Source organism: Artemia franciscana, chromosome 17, assembly GCF_032884065.1.
Source record: "Artemia franciscana chromosome 17, ASM3288406v1, whole genome shotgun sequence".
NCBI classification, from domain to species: domain Eukaryota; kingdom Metazoa; phylum Arthropoda; class Branchiopoda; order Anostraca; family Artemiidae; genus Artemia; species Artemia franciscana.
In genome coordinates this window covers 24,386,894-24,402,390 of record NC_088879.1, presented here as the reverse complement: position 1 = coordinate 24,402,390, position 15,497 = coordinate 24,386,894, and the positions used below count along the sequence as shown (strand labels likewise).

The following is a 15,497-nucleotide window of genomic DNA, read 5'->3' as shown; positions in this document are numbered from 1 at the left end:
TCAATTCTTCTTTTTAAAACAGTAAAAAAATTTAGCGTGAAGAGCGGGGCGTTGATGAGGAAGCAGCCTCTTTCATATACGAAGTAATTTCTGGTCGTCTTAAGTTTTAATGTCGGTCCTTACTTTCAGTTAAAAAACTTGTTTTTTTATTTAATTTCTAAACGTTTTTGAATCAATGCATGTTTTGATTTTGGCTCTCCGCAGAGGAATAATTAAAGCAAAATTTGTGTTTTTTTTTGGCTAAATGGCTTTCTCATAATTTTGATCGAATGATTTTGAGAAAAAAGAGCGGGGGAGGAAGCCTAGTTGCCCTCCGATTTTTTGGTTAATTAAAAAGGCAACTAGAATTTTTAATTTTTTACGAATATTTTTATTAGTAAAAGATTTACGTAACTTATAAATTAGCTTACGTAAAGAACTTTTGTATTCTCATATTTTTATTACATATATGGGGGGGTTCTCCCCCTTGTCAGATCCTCGCTCTTTACACTAAAGCTTAAATTTTGTCCCAACTCATTAAGAATGACCCCAGAATCACAAAAGCCGTAGAATAAATAGTTGAAATTACTAAAAATACTTTAGCGTAAAGAGCGAGGTATTAGGAGAAGGTGAGCCCCTCAAATGGGTAATAATTTCTGTTTGTTTTAAGTTTTAATGCTGCTCCTTACTTCCAACTGAAAGAACTTTTTCATATTTATTTTTCATTGTTTTTTTTTTAATAATGCTAGTAAATCCTGCGCTCCCTTCGTGGAGATTTTCTTCCCCCATGACAAATTATCGATGGAAAGTTCCCCCAGCATATCCCCCTCTTTTCAACCCCTCCCCCAACCAAAAAAATCCTCCTGAAAACGCCTGTACACTTCCCAATAACCATTACTATATGTAAGCACTGGTCAAAGTTTGTGACTTGTTGCCCCTCCCACGGGGACTGTGGGGGAGTAAGTCGTCCCCAAAGACATAGTTATAAGGTTTTTCGACTACGCTGAATAAAATGGCTATCTCAGAATTTTGATCCGTTGACTTTGGTAAAATAATTAGCGTGGGAGGGGGCCTAGGTGCCCTCCAATTTTTTTGGTCACTTAAAAAGGGCACTAGAACTTTTCATTTCCGTTAGAATGAGCCCTCTTGCAACATTCTAGGGCAACTGGGTCGATACGATCACCCCTGGGAAAAAAACCAAAAAAACAAAACAAAACAACAAATAAACACGCATCCGTGATCTGCCTTCTGGCTAAAAATACAAAATTCCACATTTTTGTAGATAGGAGCTTGAAACTTCTACAGTAGGGTTCTCTGATACGTTGAATCTGATGGTGTGATTTTCGTCAAGATTCTATAACTTCTAGGGGGCGTTTCCCCCTATTTTCTAAAATAACACAAATTTTCTCAGGCTCGTAACTTTTGATGGGTAAGACTAAACTTGATGAAACTTATATATTTAAAATAAGCATTAAAATACGATTCTTTGATGTAGGTATTGGTATCAAAATTCCATTTTTTTAGAGTTTTGGTTACTATTGAGCCGGGTCGCTCCTTACAACAGTTCGTTACCACGAACTGTTTGATAAAACCATGCATAAAAGTTCCTAAACCTTATATTTCGAGTATTTTTTTATCGGGTTTGATCAAATACGTGACATTTTTTTTTGCATTTTCTGCCCCCTCCCCCAATAATGTGGAGAGAAAAATTTTATATATCACATGCCCCTTGACTATCTAGATATGGATCCCTCTTGTCCCCCTAGAATAAAATGCGGGAGATTCACCCCGGGTATCAAGAGTTATCAATGCTAAAGCTAAAGCCAAACAATAAGTTGGCACTGTTTTAAAAAGGAACTTTCTCCCGACATTAAGGCTGTATCCAGAGGAGGGGGCAAGGTAATAAACCCCCTCCCAAAAACCCACTTGTAAAAACGCAACAAAACCATATATATATAAACAAATTTTGATATGATTTTTGAAGTTTTTGGAATTGTCGGTTATATAATACACACTTGAGAATTTCGATCGCAAATGATAGCGAAACATAAGACAAGAAACTGGTCATGCATCTTCTTTATACAAGACAATTAGCTTTGGCTTAGTTGGAAAATAAATTGTAAGTATATTTTATTTAAGTATTCAGTTGGTATTTTGGTTAGGTTACGTAATTAATATACGCTATGTTTTATCCCCCCCCCAATATGCAAGTATATAGCCCAAATTTGTTTAAAAACTATTATATTTTCATGGTATTTTGTTTTATTTCATTCTCATTAACCAAACTTACTTCTCGAGTGTGTATTATATAACCGACAATTACTGTTATTTTGTAATCCAGGGGGCTGAGGGGACCCGTCCCCCAAGATTTTTCCAGGCGTACTCATTCCGTGTTTTTTTTCTGTTTTTACTCTTTTTTAAAATAGACTTATCAATTTGGTTAATTATTGGCGCCCTTGTCACAATTCCCCCTCCCAAGATTTTGCTCTAGATCCGCCCTTGTCTTCCACAACAGATTAATTGGTCCTATGCCTTTGTTTAGAGTTCTGAATTTAAACCCCTTGTTTCGATGTATCAAATTTGAGCTCGATCTATCGAATCTTTGTTTTTACATAATAGTAATACTGATCATTGGCAGAGAATAGAATAGTTACAAAGGCAAATTATCGCTGAATGATAAAAGTTTATTTTTGGATTAAAAAAAAGAACATCAATACATCCTTTTTTCTAGAAAATCACGTTGACAGAAGGGGTCCTCTCCATGAGTTCTTGTTCAATTGACTCGTCTCCCCTGCCTCGTCATAGAGCCCCCTTATCTATTGGTATACCTTTAATGCAGTCCATGTTGTTAGCGGGTCCAGGATTTTGTTAGCGGGGAAAGGGGAGTACAAAATATTTTACTCCAATAAACTTGCAAACAAAGAAATACCAGCAATTTAAAAGGCACATCAACGATTATAGGCCTACTCCGTAGGTAGGTTGTGGAAGTGGTAGTAAATTTAACCTAAAATTTGCTGAAGTTTAAAGTTCTAATAAGTCTGTTGGAATTAAAATGGTGTAAAATGTTGATACAAAAAATATAAGTTGTAAAAACTACCCCACCATAAAATTATGAAAACTTGTTCAATCTCTACGAAAAAATATGATATTTAATATGGCAACATGATATTATCCCCAAATCCACCACTACGTTTGGTGTGGGGGGGGGATGCCCCCCCCCTGGATTCGCCACTGATGCAGCCCCAAACAGTCATATAAGCACAACAGTCTTACATTCAGTGTGCCTACCTCTCAGATTTGAATTGGCTTTATAATACTAGTCACTTCTATTTAACCATTCACGTTATTAAACATAATGAAACCAATTTGATGCACTTACCAATCGTATTACCACTTAGTGTTCCGTTAGATCTTAACATTACTAATAAAAACTAATGGGAGTATAATCAATTCCTAACAAGAATAGAATGAACTAAACTGCCTAAAACACAATGTCTATAGCATCACGAATGGAACTAAACAGCAGACCAATGAAATTAGATTACAATATTCCAACCAATAGAAGAAGGCCTTGCTTGTATCTGCAATTAAATACGCAATTGTTTGAAATCAGCGTATTAGTTTTAACTAGCAACTTTAAATATGAAGTATGATCTATTTTTTTGTTATTATTTTTAAAGAATAAAATATCGCTTAAACACACAGAAATAATTTAAGGATTTATGATTGGTTAAAAAAGGAACCAATGGGATTTTAGCTATTATATTGCAGTAGCTCAAATGTTTTTCAGGTTGATTTAGATTAGGCAGATACCATTTCACGGTTAAATAGTATTCTATTAGTAGGATTAGATGATATTACTACGACTTATAGAAAAACAAATTTCGAAAGGTGTTTGTGATAGCCAAAACAAGACACCGGCAAATATGAATACGCAAGACTTTTTGTTATCTTCATCAGAAAATATCCCCAGGAATGTTGAGTAACAAACAATTGCAATAAAAACTGAGGGTAAAGGGGTATCAAAACATAGTGCCTGAGGACTGATCAGTAGGGACCGGGGTATTTATTGCTAGTTTGAAGCCTAAAACAGACTTTTTGTGGGCTTTAGCCTCTATTGGAGAAAATACTCCAGATGCACAGTATCAGGAAAACGTAAGATTCAGAGCATAGCAGTGAAAATTCTGTGTTTGACCCACCTCCTCAATCTTTTGCCCGACTTATATAAAAGTAAAAAAACAATTACATGAACAACTTTTAGCTGTGTTTTTTCAGCGTTATTTTTTTAGCCCCCTGTCCCACACACAGACAAAAACACCCCTCCCCTGATCCAAAATTCTAGATATGGCCAGCGGCGGATCGATAGAAAAATCTGGGGGTGGGGTGATTTGAAAAGGGCGCCAATAATTGATCAAATTGACGAATTTATTTTAAAATAAGGGTGAAAAAAGAAGAGCGAGGAATGAGGGTGGCAGAAAATCCTTGGGTAGCCCAGGGTCCCCCACCCTCTGGATCTGCCAGCCTTGTATATTGTACACATTTTCAAATTCCTGATCTTTTATTCACTGTAAATGTAGGGTCAAAATTTCCTGGAAAAACAAAAGACACCGTTTATGTGTTTTAATATTACTTTTTCGTAGTCTAGTGGTATGACGCATCCATATACGAATACTCAGAGGCTTCTTGCCCCTATTCCCCAAGACATAAGATTTGTTCAATTTTTCGGTATTTGTCTCTATTTTTTGCCTAATTAATATCTCTCGTCGTTTAAATGGAATTTGACCCTTCACCCCACCAACACATTACTACACGAGTGCCTGGTAGGGGACACATTGGATCAACCTTTTAGTGTCACAACATAAATTAGTATTAATTAGTATAAAATCACAACATAAATTAGTATATTAGTATAAAAAAAGCAGCCACCTCAATATTACATAATAATTGAGACATTGATGTCAGCATGGTCCTCTGTTTTAGCAGTTTGGGCTAATTCTTCCGTAAGTGATTGATTAAATCATACTTACTAGATGTTCAGACTTTTATTTTTGTGTTTGTATGTACGTTTATTACAACTGTGTATGTACTTACAGCCCGTCTGAGGCTACACGGAAAACAGGTCGTCCTTGTCTTGGTTGGGAGGATGTCATAAATAAAGATTTAAAGGAAATGGGAACTTCCTGGGAGGGTGTAAAGAGGGAGGATTTAAATAGATTAGGTTGGAGGAGGAGCGTGCGTAGCTGTGTTGGCCTCAGGCGGCCTGGTGCTGCAGTGAGTTATTAGTAGTAGTAGTTTATTGCAACTTCTTAATTAATGAAAGAAAAGACTTCATCCATGTATAAGCAGTTGTTTATTTTCCTGATCAACTATACCATAGTCTATGGAATGCTCCCCACGTCACTTTGTTCACCTCTTAACCGCAACACATGTAAACGTAATGTTTTACACAGCACAGAAAAAAACGTCGAAATGAGAGGGGCACATCTCTTGTACCAATAATAAAGGGTTACACTAACAAAAATTCTTGGAATCAAAAGGGACTAAATATAAATTTCTACCCATCTATTACACAAAATTCATTTTACATGTATCTGAAGGCTCAATGAGAGTTATTTGGGCAGTAAAAGCTCTAGTTTGGGCAGTAAAAAAAATCTCTTTGTGTTTTGCTAAATCTGTTTTTTAATACCTGTACTGAGGACATTTCCTCCAATTTTTTCAACCACATTAGACCCTAACTCCCCCACTTAGCCTCCTTAGCAATCCCAACTTGCTGTTCGATCCATGCTGTTACTGAGAGGTTCCAAAACAGTTTTATCTCCTTTATTCTGGAGTGCCTCAATAATTTTGATATCTGTCCTGAACATGATTAAATAAAAAAAAAACTAGTTTTTTTTTTAACTGAACGTAAGGAGCGACATTAAAATTTAAAACGAACAGAAATTACTACGTGTATGAAAGGGGCTGTTCCCTTCTCAACGCCCCGCTCTTTACGCTAAAGTTTGAATCTTTCTCTCAATTCTACTTTATTACACAGTACAAACTTTAGCGTAAAGAGCGGGGCGTTGAGAAGGGAACAGCCCCTTTCATACACGTAGTAATTACTGTTCGTTTTAAGTTTTAATGTCGCTTCTTACTTTCAGTTAAAAAAACTAGTTTTTTTTTTTTAATTTCTGAACGTTTTTGAATTTATGCATGTTTGATTTTGGCTCTCCGCAGATAAATTATTAAAATGAAATTTGCATATTAATTCTTTTTTGGCTGAATAACTTTCTCTTAGTTTCGATCAGACGATTTTGGAAAAAAGGGGTGGAGGAGGAGGCCTAGTTGCCCACCAATTTTTCGGTTGCTTAAAAAGGCAACTAGAACTTTTAATTTTTAACGAACATTTTTATTAGTAAAAATATGCGTAACTTAAGAACTAACTTACGTAACGAACTTCTATGTTCTTATATTTTTATTATGTATATGAGGAGGTTTGTCCCCTCGTTAATACCTCACTCTTTACACTAAGATTAAATTCGGTCCCAATTCCTTAAGAAAAATTCTCAACCCCCCCCTAAACCAAAAAAATCCCCCTGAAAACGTCTGTACACTTCCCAATAATCATTACTGTATGTAAACACTGGTCAAAGTTTGTAACTTGTAGCCCCTCCCCCGGGGACTGCGGGGGAGTAAGTCATCCCCAAAGACATAGTTATTATGGTATTCGACTATGTGAAGCAAAATGACTATCTCAAAATTTTGATCCGTTGACTTTGTAAAATAAATGAGCGTGGGAGGGGGCCTAGGTGCCCTCGAATTTTTTTGTTACTTAAAAAGGGCACTAGATCTTTTCAATTCCGTTAGAATGAGCCCTCTTGCGACATTCTAGGACCACTTGGTCGATACGATGACCCCTGGGAAAAAAAAACAAATAAACACGCCCCCATGATCTGTCTTCTGGCAAAAAATACGAAATTCCACATTTTTGTAGATAGGAGCTTCAAATCTTCGCTGTAGGGTTCTCTGATACGTTGAATGCGATGGTGTGATTTTCGTTACGATTCTATGACCTTTAAAGGGTGTTTCCCCCTATTTTCCAAAATAAGGCAAATTTTCTCAGGCTCGTAACCTTTGGTGACAAAGATTAAAGTTGATAAAACTTGTATGTTTAAAATCAGCATAAAAATCTGATTCTTTTGATGCATCTATTAGCATCAAAATTCCATTTTTTAGAGTTTCGTTTACTATTGAGCCGGGTCGCTCCTTACTACAGTTCGTTACCATGAACTGTTTGATATTTCGTTTGTATAAAACAAAGCGCAACGTTTTAAACAAAGAAGAATCAAACTAACCTAAACCAAAATAAAATCTAAAACCAAAAAACAATATATACAATTGTTTGTTGCTAGTATAATTGAGCACCACAGAAGCTAAATAGAGTTGCTTCAATGAATCCACCGAAGCAACGAAACCAAGTTGACTTCATTAAAGCAACTCTATAGATCTTCTGTGGTGCTCAATCACAGCAGCAACAACTGTATATTTTTTTCTTGGTTTTAGTTTTTATTTTCTTTTAGGTTATTTTGAATTCTTCTTTGTTTTAAGTGTTGAAGACGGCTGGTTATGTAAAGGCGTAATACCCGTGTCATTTTAGTTTTTCTTTTTCTTCTACTGGCCGTAGTTCCGTTTGTTTTTCTTTTTCTTAAGATTTTTTTTTGTTTTTGTCATGGCTGGCAAGTTTGCCTTTAGACCTTTCAGTGTTTGACTTGGAATATAAATTCGGTGTTCTTTTTTTTTCTTTCAGCCTGTGATAGCTGTTGGTCATAAAGTGTTAGTATTTAATACCTAAAGCTTGTAATAGCCTTTAGAAAACAAACTTTATCTTATCTCCCTTATAAAAAGACTTCCTCCCATCTTTACATAATAGCTGATGCGCACACCTATGCATCCCGTATATAATTTTATGAAGTATAAACCAAATCAGTTTAGTTGAATGAAGGTTTAAAATAAATATCAGATGTATTTCTCTACAATAAGAAGGAACGTATCACCCAAAACGACCTTTACGGTTTAGTCTTAATGAAGGAAAATGAGAGACTAATTCCCCTTTGCCCTTTTTTATATTAATCTGAAGGCTCTTGGAGAGTTAGATCATTTGTACATTGAAATGGGCTGTTATAGGCATTTGGCAATCCCCACCCTACCCATACAATGACACAGTGCCCCTACTTCCTAATAGCTGATGTGTGATTACATATAATGAAATATATTTCCATAAGAAATCAAGTGAATCAACATAGTTAAATCAAGTATTTAGATAAATGTTCATGTTAATCATTTATCTTGTATGAGTTGGATTCCGGTGTATCCCCTTCTTGAAAATTTCTACCATTTTCCCCTGGAAATTTCTCCTAGGATGCAGAATTAGAGAGTCAAAGGGACATTAAGACAAATGAAAAAGAAGAAAAGGAGAGATGATGGAAATTTTACCTAAACTCTTAAATACATATAGAATATAAGGAGTAGAATTGAACAGTTTGTGGTAATGAACTATAATTAAGGAGGGGCTCAGGCAAATAGTAACTAAAACTCTAAAAAATAAATTTTATTAACAGTTAATAAATGAAAAAAAATAGTGTTTTATGTTGATTCCAAATATTCAACTTCGTCAAGTTTGATATTAAGTATCAAACACTACAAGCCAGAAAAATTTGCGATAAAATCGGGGAAACAAACCAAAAATGGGAAATGATTGTAATGAAAATCACACCATTATATTTAGAATATTAAAGAAACCAGCTGTAGTATTAAGCTTATATCTCTGAAATTGTTAATTGTTTTTGTAGAAGAAAGATCAAAGGATGCGAGTTTATTTATCATTTTTTTCAGAAGTAAATAACAGTAGATTCATTCATCAGTCGGTGACCAGCCTATCTGTAAAATCTGTTATTCCCCCCTCAAACATATTGGCTAGTGACGCCTCTAGTCAGTACCTGGCCATGTATATTAAAATTAATTACTCTTATTCTTAGTTCCAACCTGTTATCTCTGGTCATCAAACAATTCGTGGTAACGAACTGTAGTAAGGAGCGACCCGGCTCAATAGTAACCGAAACTCTAAAAAATGGAATTTTAATGCCAATAGCTACATCAAAAGAATCGAATTTTAATACTAATTTTAGATATATAAGTTTCATCAAGTTTAGTGTTACCCATCAAAAGTTACGAGCCTGAGAAAATGTGCCTTATTTTAGAAAATAGGGGTAAACAGCCCCTAAAAGTCATAGATCCGTAACGAAAATCACACCAATAGATTCAGAGTATCAGAAAACCCTACTGTTGAAGTTTCAAGCCCCTATTTACAAAAATGTTAGTTCCAACCTGTTATCTCTGGTTATCAAACAGTTCGTGGTAACGAACTGTAGTAAGGAGCGACCCGGCTCAATAGTAACCGAAACTCTAAAAAATGGAATTTTAATGCCAATAGCTACATCAAAAGAATCGCATTTTAATGCTGATTTTTAATATATAAATTTCATCAAGATCAGTTATATCCATCAAAAGTTACGGGCCTGAGAAAATTTGCCTTATTTTAGAAAATAGGGGAAACACCCCCCTAAAAGTCATACGATCTTAACAAAAAGCACACCATTAGATTCAGCGTATAAGAGAACCCTATTGTAGAAGTTTCAAGCCCCTATTTACAAAAATGTGGAATTTCACATTTTTTGCCAGAAGACAAATCACGGATGCGTGTTTATTTGTTGTTTTTTTACCAGGGGTGATCGTATCGACTCAGCAGTACTAGAATGTCGCGAAAGGGTCCATTCTAACGGAAATTAAAAGTTCTAGTGCCCTTTTTAAGTGACAGAACAAATTGGAGGGCACTGAGGCCCCCTCCCACGCTCATTTTTCCCAAAGTCACAGTCACCGGATAAAATTTCTGAGATAGCCATTTTATTCACCATAGTTGAAAAACCTAATAACTATGTCTTTTGGGACAACTTACTCCCCCGCAGTCCCCTTGGGAGGGACTGCAAGTTACAAACTTTGACCTGTGTTTACATATAGTAATGGTTACTGGGAACTGTAGAGATGTTTCAGGGGGATTTTTTTTTGGTTGGGAGGGGGGTTGAGAAGAGGGGAGTATGTTGGGGGAACTTTCCATCGAGGAATTAGTCATGGGGGAAGAGAATTTCCATGAAGGGAGCGCAGGATTTTCTAGCATTATTAAAAAAAAACAATGAAAAAATAGATATGAAAAAGTTTTTTCAACTGAAAGTAAGGAGCAGCATTAAAACTTAAAACGAACAGAAATTATTACGCATATGAGGGGCTCACCTCCTCCTAATACCTCACTCTTTACGCTAAAGTATTTTTAATAATTTCAACCATTTATTCTACGGCTTTTGGGATTCAGGGGTCATTGTTAATGAATTGGGACAAAATTTAAGCTTTATTGTAAAGAGCGAGCACCCCCTCATATATGTAATAAAAAATAAGAATACGGAAGTTCGTTACGTAAGCTAATTTATAAGTTACGTATATCTTTTACTAATAAAAATATTCGTAAAAAATTAAAAGTTCTAGTTGCCTTTTTAAGTAACCAAAAAATCGGAGGGCATCTAGGCTTCCTCACCCACTGCTTTTTTTCTCAAATTCATTCGATCAAAACTATGAGAAAGCCATTTAGCCATTTGGTTGGGGGGAGGGAGAGTTGAGGGGAGGGGTTACGTGGGAGGATCTTTCCATAGAGTAGCTTCTCATGGGGGAAGATACTTTCAATGGAGGGGGCGCAGGATTTTTTGGCATTATTTAAAAAACAATGAAAAAATAAATATGAAAAGTTTTTTTTACTGAAAGTGACGAGCAGCATTAAAATTGAAAACGAACAGACATTATAACGCATATGAGGGGTTTACCTCCTCGTAATGCCTCGCTCTTTGCGCTAAAGTATTTTTAGTAATTACAACTACTTATTCTACGGCCTTTTTGATTCAGGGGCCATTCTTAAGGAATTGGGACAAATTTAAGCTTTAGTGTAAAGTGCGAGGTATCGACGAGGGGCGAGCCCCTCATATACGGAATAAAAACATACGAATACAGAAGTTCGCTATGTAAGTTAATTCGTAAGTTATGTATATTTTTTACTTATGAAAACGTTCGTAAAAAATTTAAAGTTAGTGCCTTTTTAAGTAATCAAAAGATTGGAGGGCAGCTAGGCCTCCTCCCTCGCTCCTTTTTTCTCAAAATCTTCCGATTAAAACTATGAAAAAGCCATTTAGCCAAAAAAATAATTTGCAAATTTCGTTTTAATTATTTATGTGCGGAGTAATTTCTACGGAGTAATTTCTGTTCGTTTTAAGTTTTAATGTCGCTCCTTACTTTCATTTAAAAAGCTAGTTTTTTTGTTTAATTTCTATCATAGGTCAACTCTTTAACAGTTGCCAGTAATTCCAAATTATTTTCCTTATTTATTATCTTAACATGCTATGATAACTACCCCTCCCCCCAAAAAAATAACATACAAAAGGATTTACAATCAACAAAATGTGAAAATACATACTACAGAATATTCTACCCCATACATTCTACCTGTATTTTGGAGTATAGAATGTTCCAAAATGCATTCTTTGCTTCATTGTTTTTATTGGTCAAACTCTCTTTTTAGCTGCTCAATTTACCATATGGGGGGGATAGTGTGATAAAATCACACTACCACCAGTTCGATACGACCACCCCTAAGAAATAACAAAACAAACGAAAAACGAATAAAGACGCATCCGCTGTCCTTCTTCTCATAATTCTACTTTTTGTAGATAGGAGCTTGCAACATCTGCAATAGGGTTCTCTGACATGCTACATCGAATCTTCATGAAGATCATTGCCTGTTTGTGATGTTTCTTCCTTTTTCAAAAATCAGGCAAATTATCTCATGCTTGTAGCTTTTGATGATAAGATGGAATTTAATAAATTTGAATTATTTGGAATCGGCGTAAAAATTCAATTCTTTCGAGACATCAGTTGTTGTCAAAATTCTTTTTTTTTAGAGTTTCCGTTACTATTTGCCGAGCCGCTCCTTACTTACAGTTCATTACTGCAAACTATTTGATAGCTATCTGTGTAACGGAAAGTGGGACCACTAGAAATAACGTTTCTGAAAAGATATGATAACAGGATTTATTTTAAGGAGGGGGAGTTAAATTGAAAAAAATGCAAACGTAGATAAATTATATGAGAATGGTGAGAAATTATAGGGCCAAATGTTGCTATGTTGGAGAAGAGTACAAAAGCCATACGGTTGGCGTCCGAAAAAGAATAATTTAAATCGAATTTGAACCAAAGTTTCAAACTGCTTATTGGGAAATATATGTTATTTACTATTAGCATTAAGAATCAACACTAATTGGGAAGCAAGTCACGCTTTCGTGGATATCAAACTGCAAGTAAGGGACGGCCCGGCTCAATAGTAATTGAAACTCTAAAAAACAAAATTTCGATACCAATAGATACATCAAAAGAATCAGATTCTTAGCGAATTTTTAATATACAAGTTTCATCAGCTTTAGTATTAGTCATCAAAAGTTATGAACCTCATAATATTTGCCTTATTTTCGAAAAAAGGAGGGAACATCCCTACAATTCATAAGATCTTAATAAAAATCACACCATCAGATTCAGCGTATGAGACAACCCTACTGTAGATGTTTCAAGCTCCTATATGTAAAAATGTGGAATTTTGTATCTTTTTCTCAGAAGAAAGGTCACGGATGCGTGTTTTTTTTGTTTTGTTTTTTCCAAGGGGTGATCGTATGGACCCAGTGGTCCTAGAATTTTACTAGGAGCTCATTAGAACGGAAATTCAAATTTCTAGTGCCCTCTTATAGTGACCAAAAAATTGGAGGGCAACTAGCCCTATTCCCGCGCTCATTTTTTTTCAAAAGTCACCTGATAAAAAAAATTGAGTTTGCCATTTTGTTCAGCATCATCAAAAATCAAATAACTATGTCTTTAGGTGTAAGATGACCCTCCACAGTCCCCAGGAAAGGGCTACAAATTTTGAACTTCGTCCATTCTTTACATATAGTATTTGTTATAAGTATATATCCATTTTTTTCTTGTGGTGTGTGTGCTTGGGGTGGTTATCTATTGGTGAAATTTTCCTTGGGAGGGGAAAATTTCTAGGCAGCAAATATTTCATGGGAAATGTTAAACTTGGGGGTTTCGACAGAATTACTAAACGAAATTCTTTTTAATTGGCTTACATTCTCTTTGCCAAATGTTTTATGTGGAGATGTTTCGGGAGAATTATCCAGGGGCGCTGTTCCCCGTGTTTTGTTTTCTTAGAAATCATGTCCATGGAAGGGGGTATTTCTAGAATGATCGTGAAATCGATTAGAGATTAAAGTCTTTTTCAAATGAAAGGATGCTAAGGAAAATTTTTCCGGGTGAATCGTCCACAAGAAATTTTAAGGGGAGGGAAATTCTCAGCGAGGATAGAACTGTTTGGAGGGAATGTGACGGATGGGGAGTTGCACTTTACGTTGGATGAAATTTCCACGGAGTTGTTTTCCGTGAGGAGGAAGGGTATAATTTACAGTGGGTGAGCCAGATTTACTGCCATCATTTGAAAAACGAACAGAAATTATGCCACATATGAAGTTTTGCCTCCTCAATACCTTTCTCTTTGCGCTAAAGTTTGACTGTTCACTAAAATTGAAACAAGGGGGGCATTTAATTAGAATAGGAAGCTTGTTTTTAAAAAATAGATCCGAAATAAATCTGCCAAAATTAATATACAAATTTCGTTAAAATTTTTCAGGTACGGCAAACCAAATTCAAAGCTACATTAGCTGAAAAACGTTCAGAAATTAAATTAAAAAAAAAAAAATAACTGAAAGTAAGGAGTGACATCAAATCTTAAAACGAACAGAGATTATTTCGTATATGAAAGGAGCTGTCCCCCCTCAACGCCTCACTCTTCACACAAAAGTTTTATTGTCTTAAAAAGTACAGCTGGGACAAAGAGTCAAACTTTAGCGTAAAGAGCGAGGCGTTGAGGTGGGGACAGGTCCTTTCATATACGGAATAATTTTTGTTCGTTTTCAGTTTTTATGCTGCCCCTTACTTTCAGTTAAAAAACCTTGCTTTTTTTATTTAATCAAGGAGGCACACTCGTGCCTCTATAAAGAGGCGACACACGACAATGTTAAGCGATCTTCGGTTCCAGTGGTCGCAGACGGATGGGGAGGGATGCATTTCGTAGCCCGAGCTCCAACTAAGAAACCTGCAAAATTTCATCCCCCTCCAACTTTTTCTTCATGGGGAAAATCTGGCCGAAAGTTTCGACCTGTCAACCCAAGCCCCCCTTTAACGTTGTCCGATCGGGCTGAAATTCACAAGTTAAGGTCCCCTAGGGCCCAGGAGCTTATCCGCGAAATTTCAGCTTGATCCGATAACTCCTTCCCTGTTTTCCAGAAACCACGCATAGCCACTTAAAATTCATTTACTTTTTTTTTCGCCACGTCTACAGGTCACATCTGACATCGGATCTGGGTGTACGAAGACTCATTCGATGCGGAATTCTCCGAGTAAGTGCCCATGAAAGTTTCGTAGGAAAATCTTAACCCCCCGAAAGTTTCGACCCTCCAACCCCCCACCCCTTTTAACGTTGTCCGATCGGGCTGAAATTCACAAGTTAAGGTCCCCTACGGCCCAGGAGCTTATCCGCGAAATTTCAGCTTGATCCGATAACTCCTTCCCTGTTTTCCAGAAACCACCCATTAGCTATTTAAATTAACGGATTTCTCTCCATAAGAGCCCATGTTAATTTGAAATTTTTAAAAGCTATTGAGAAGTTATATTTACACACATGTAAGTTATTAGCTCAGTTGGTAGAACGTGAGACTTTTAATCCTCTGGTCAAGGGTTCAAGTCCCTTACGGGCGATTTTTTTTCACAACATCAAAAAAATTTTGATAACACCTGGACAGCTTATCATTTGAGAGATAACAGAATATTAGCTTCTTATGAGCAAAAGAAACATTTCGGTCATTCTATCTATTTTTTTTTCTATTTTATACAATGATTTAAAAGCGGGGGTGGGTTCCTCTCCTAATTCCTGTACGAGGAGTACAGGAACTATTAAATTACATCCACCATGGATTGTAGAAAAACGTACAGAATTAATATGAAAAAAAATTAAACCTGTACAAAAGAGTCTTTAAAAGCGGGGGGTTTGCCTCTCCTAATAGTCTTCTTATAGTCCTAATAGTCTAATAGTCCCATGTTAATTTTTGAAATTCTTAAAAGTTACGAATATCAACATTCAAGTACATCAAAATAATCAGCTCGGCACGGCGAGAATGACTGCAAGCATCATAAAAATCCAGCTCCATTCCAGAAAAATTTTTGATAACACCTGGACAGCTTATCATTTGAGAGATAACAGAATATTAGCTTCTTATGAGCAAAAGAAACATTTCGGTCATTCTATCTATTTTTTTTCTATTTTATACAATGATTTAAAAGCGGGG

The 15,497-nt window shown here is 35.9% G+C and overlaps 1 protein-coding gene across 2 annotated transcripts in view; it reads right to left on the bottom strand.

Moving 5' to 3' along the window:
• LOC136038044 (homeobox protein orthopedia-like) overlaps positions 1-15,497 on the bottom strand; it is a 94,544-nt gene that overhangs the window by 49,488 nt on the left and 29,559 nt on the right. Inside the window, exon 1 of one of the 2 annotated variants that reach the window (XM_065720993.1) lies at positions 3,359-3,466. The exons of the other annotated variant lie outside the window; for it this stretch is intronic. Within the exon in view, the coding sequence (XP_065577065.1) occupies positions 3,359-3,398 (40 nt within the window). The 5' untranslated portion in view covers positions 3,399-3,466. Of the gene's footprint in view, positions 1-3,358; positions 3,467-15,497 lie in introns of those variants that run through there. 2 annotated transcript variants of the gene reach the window in all.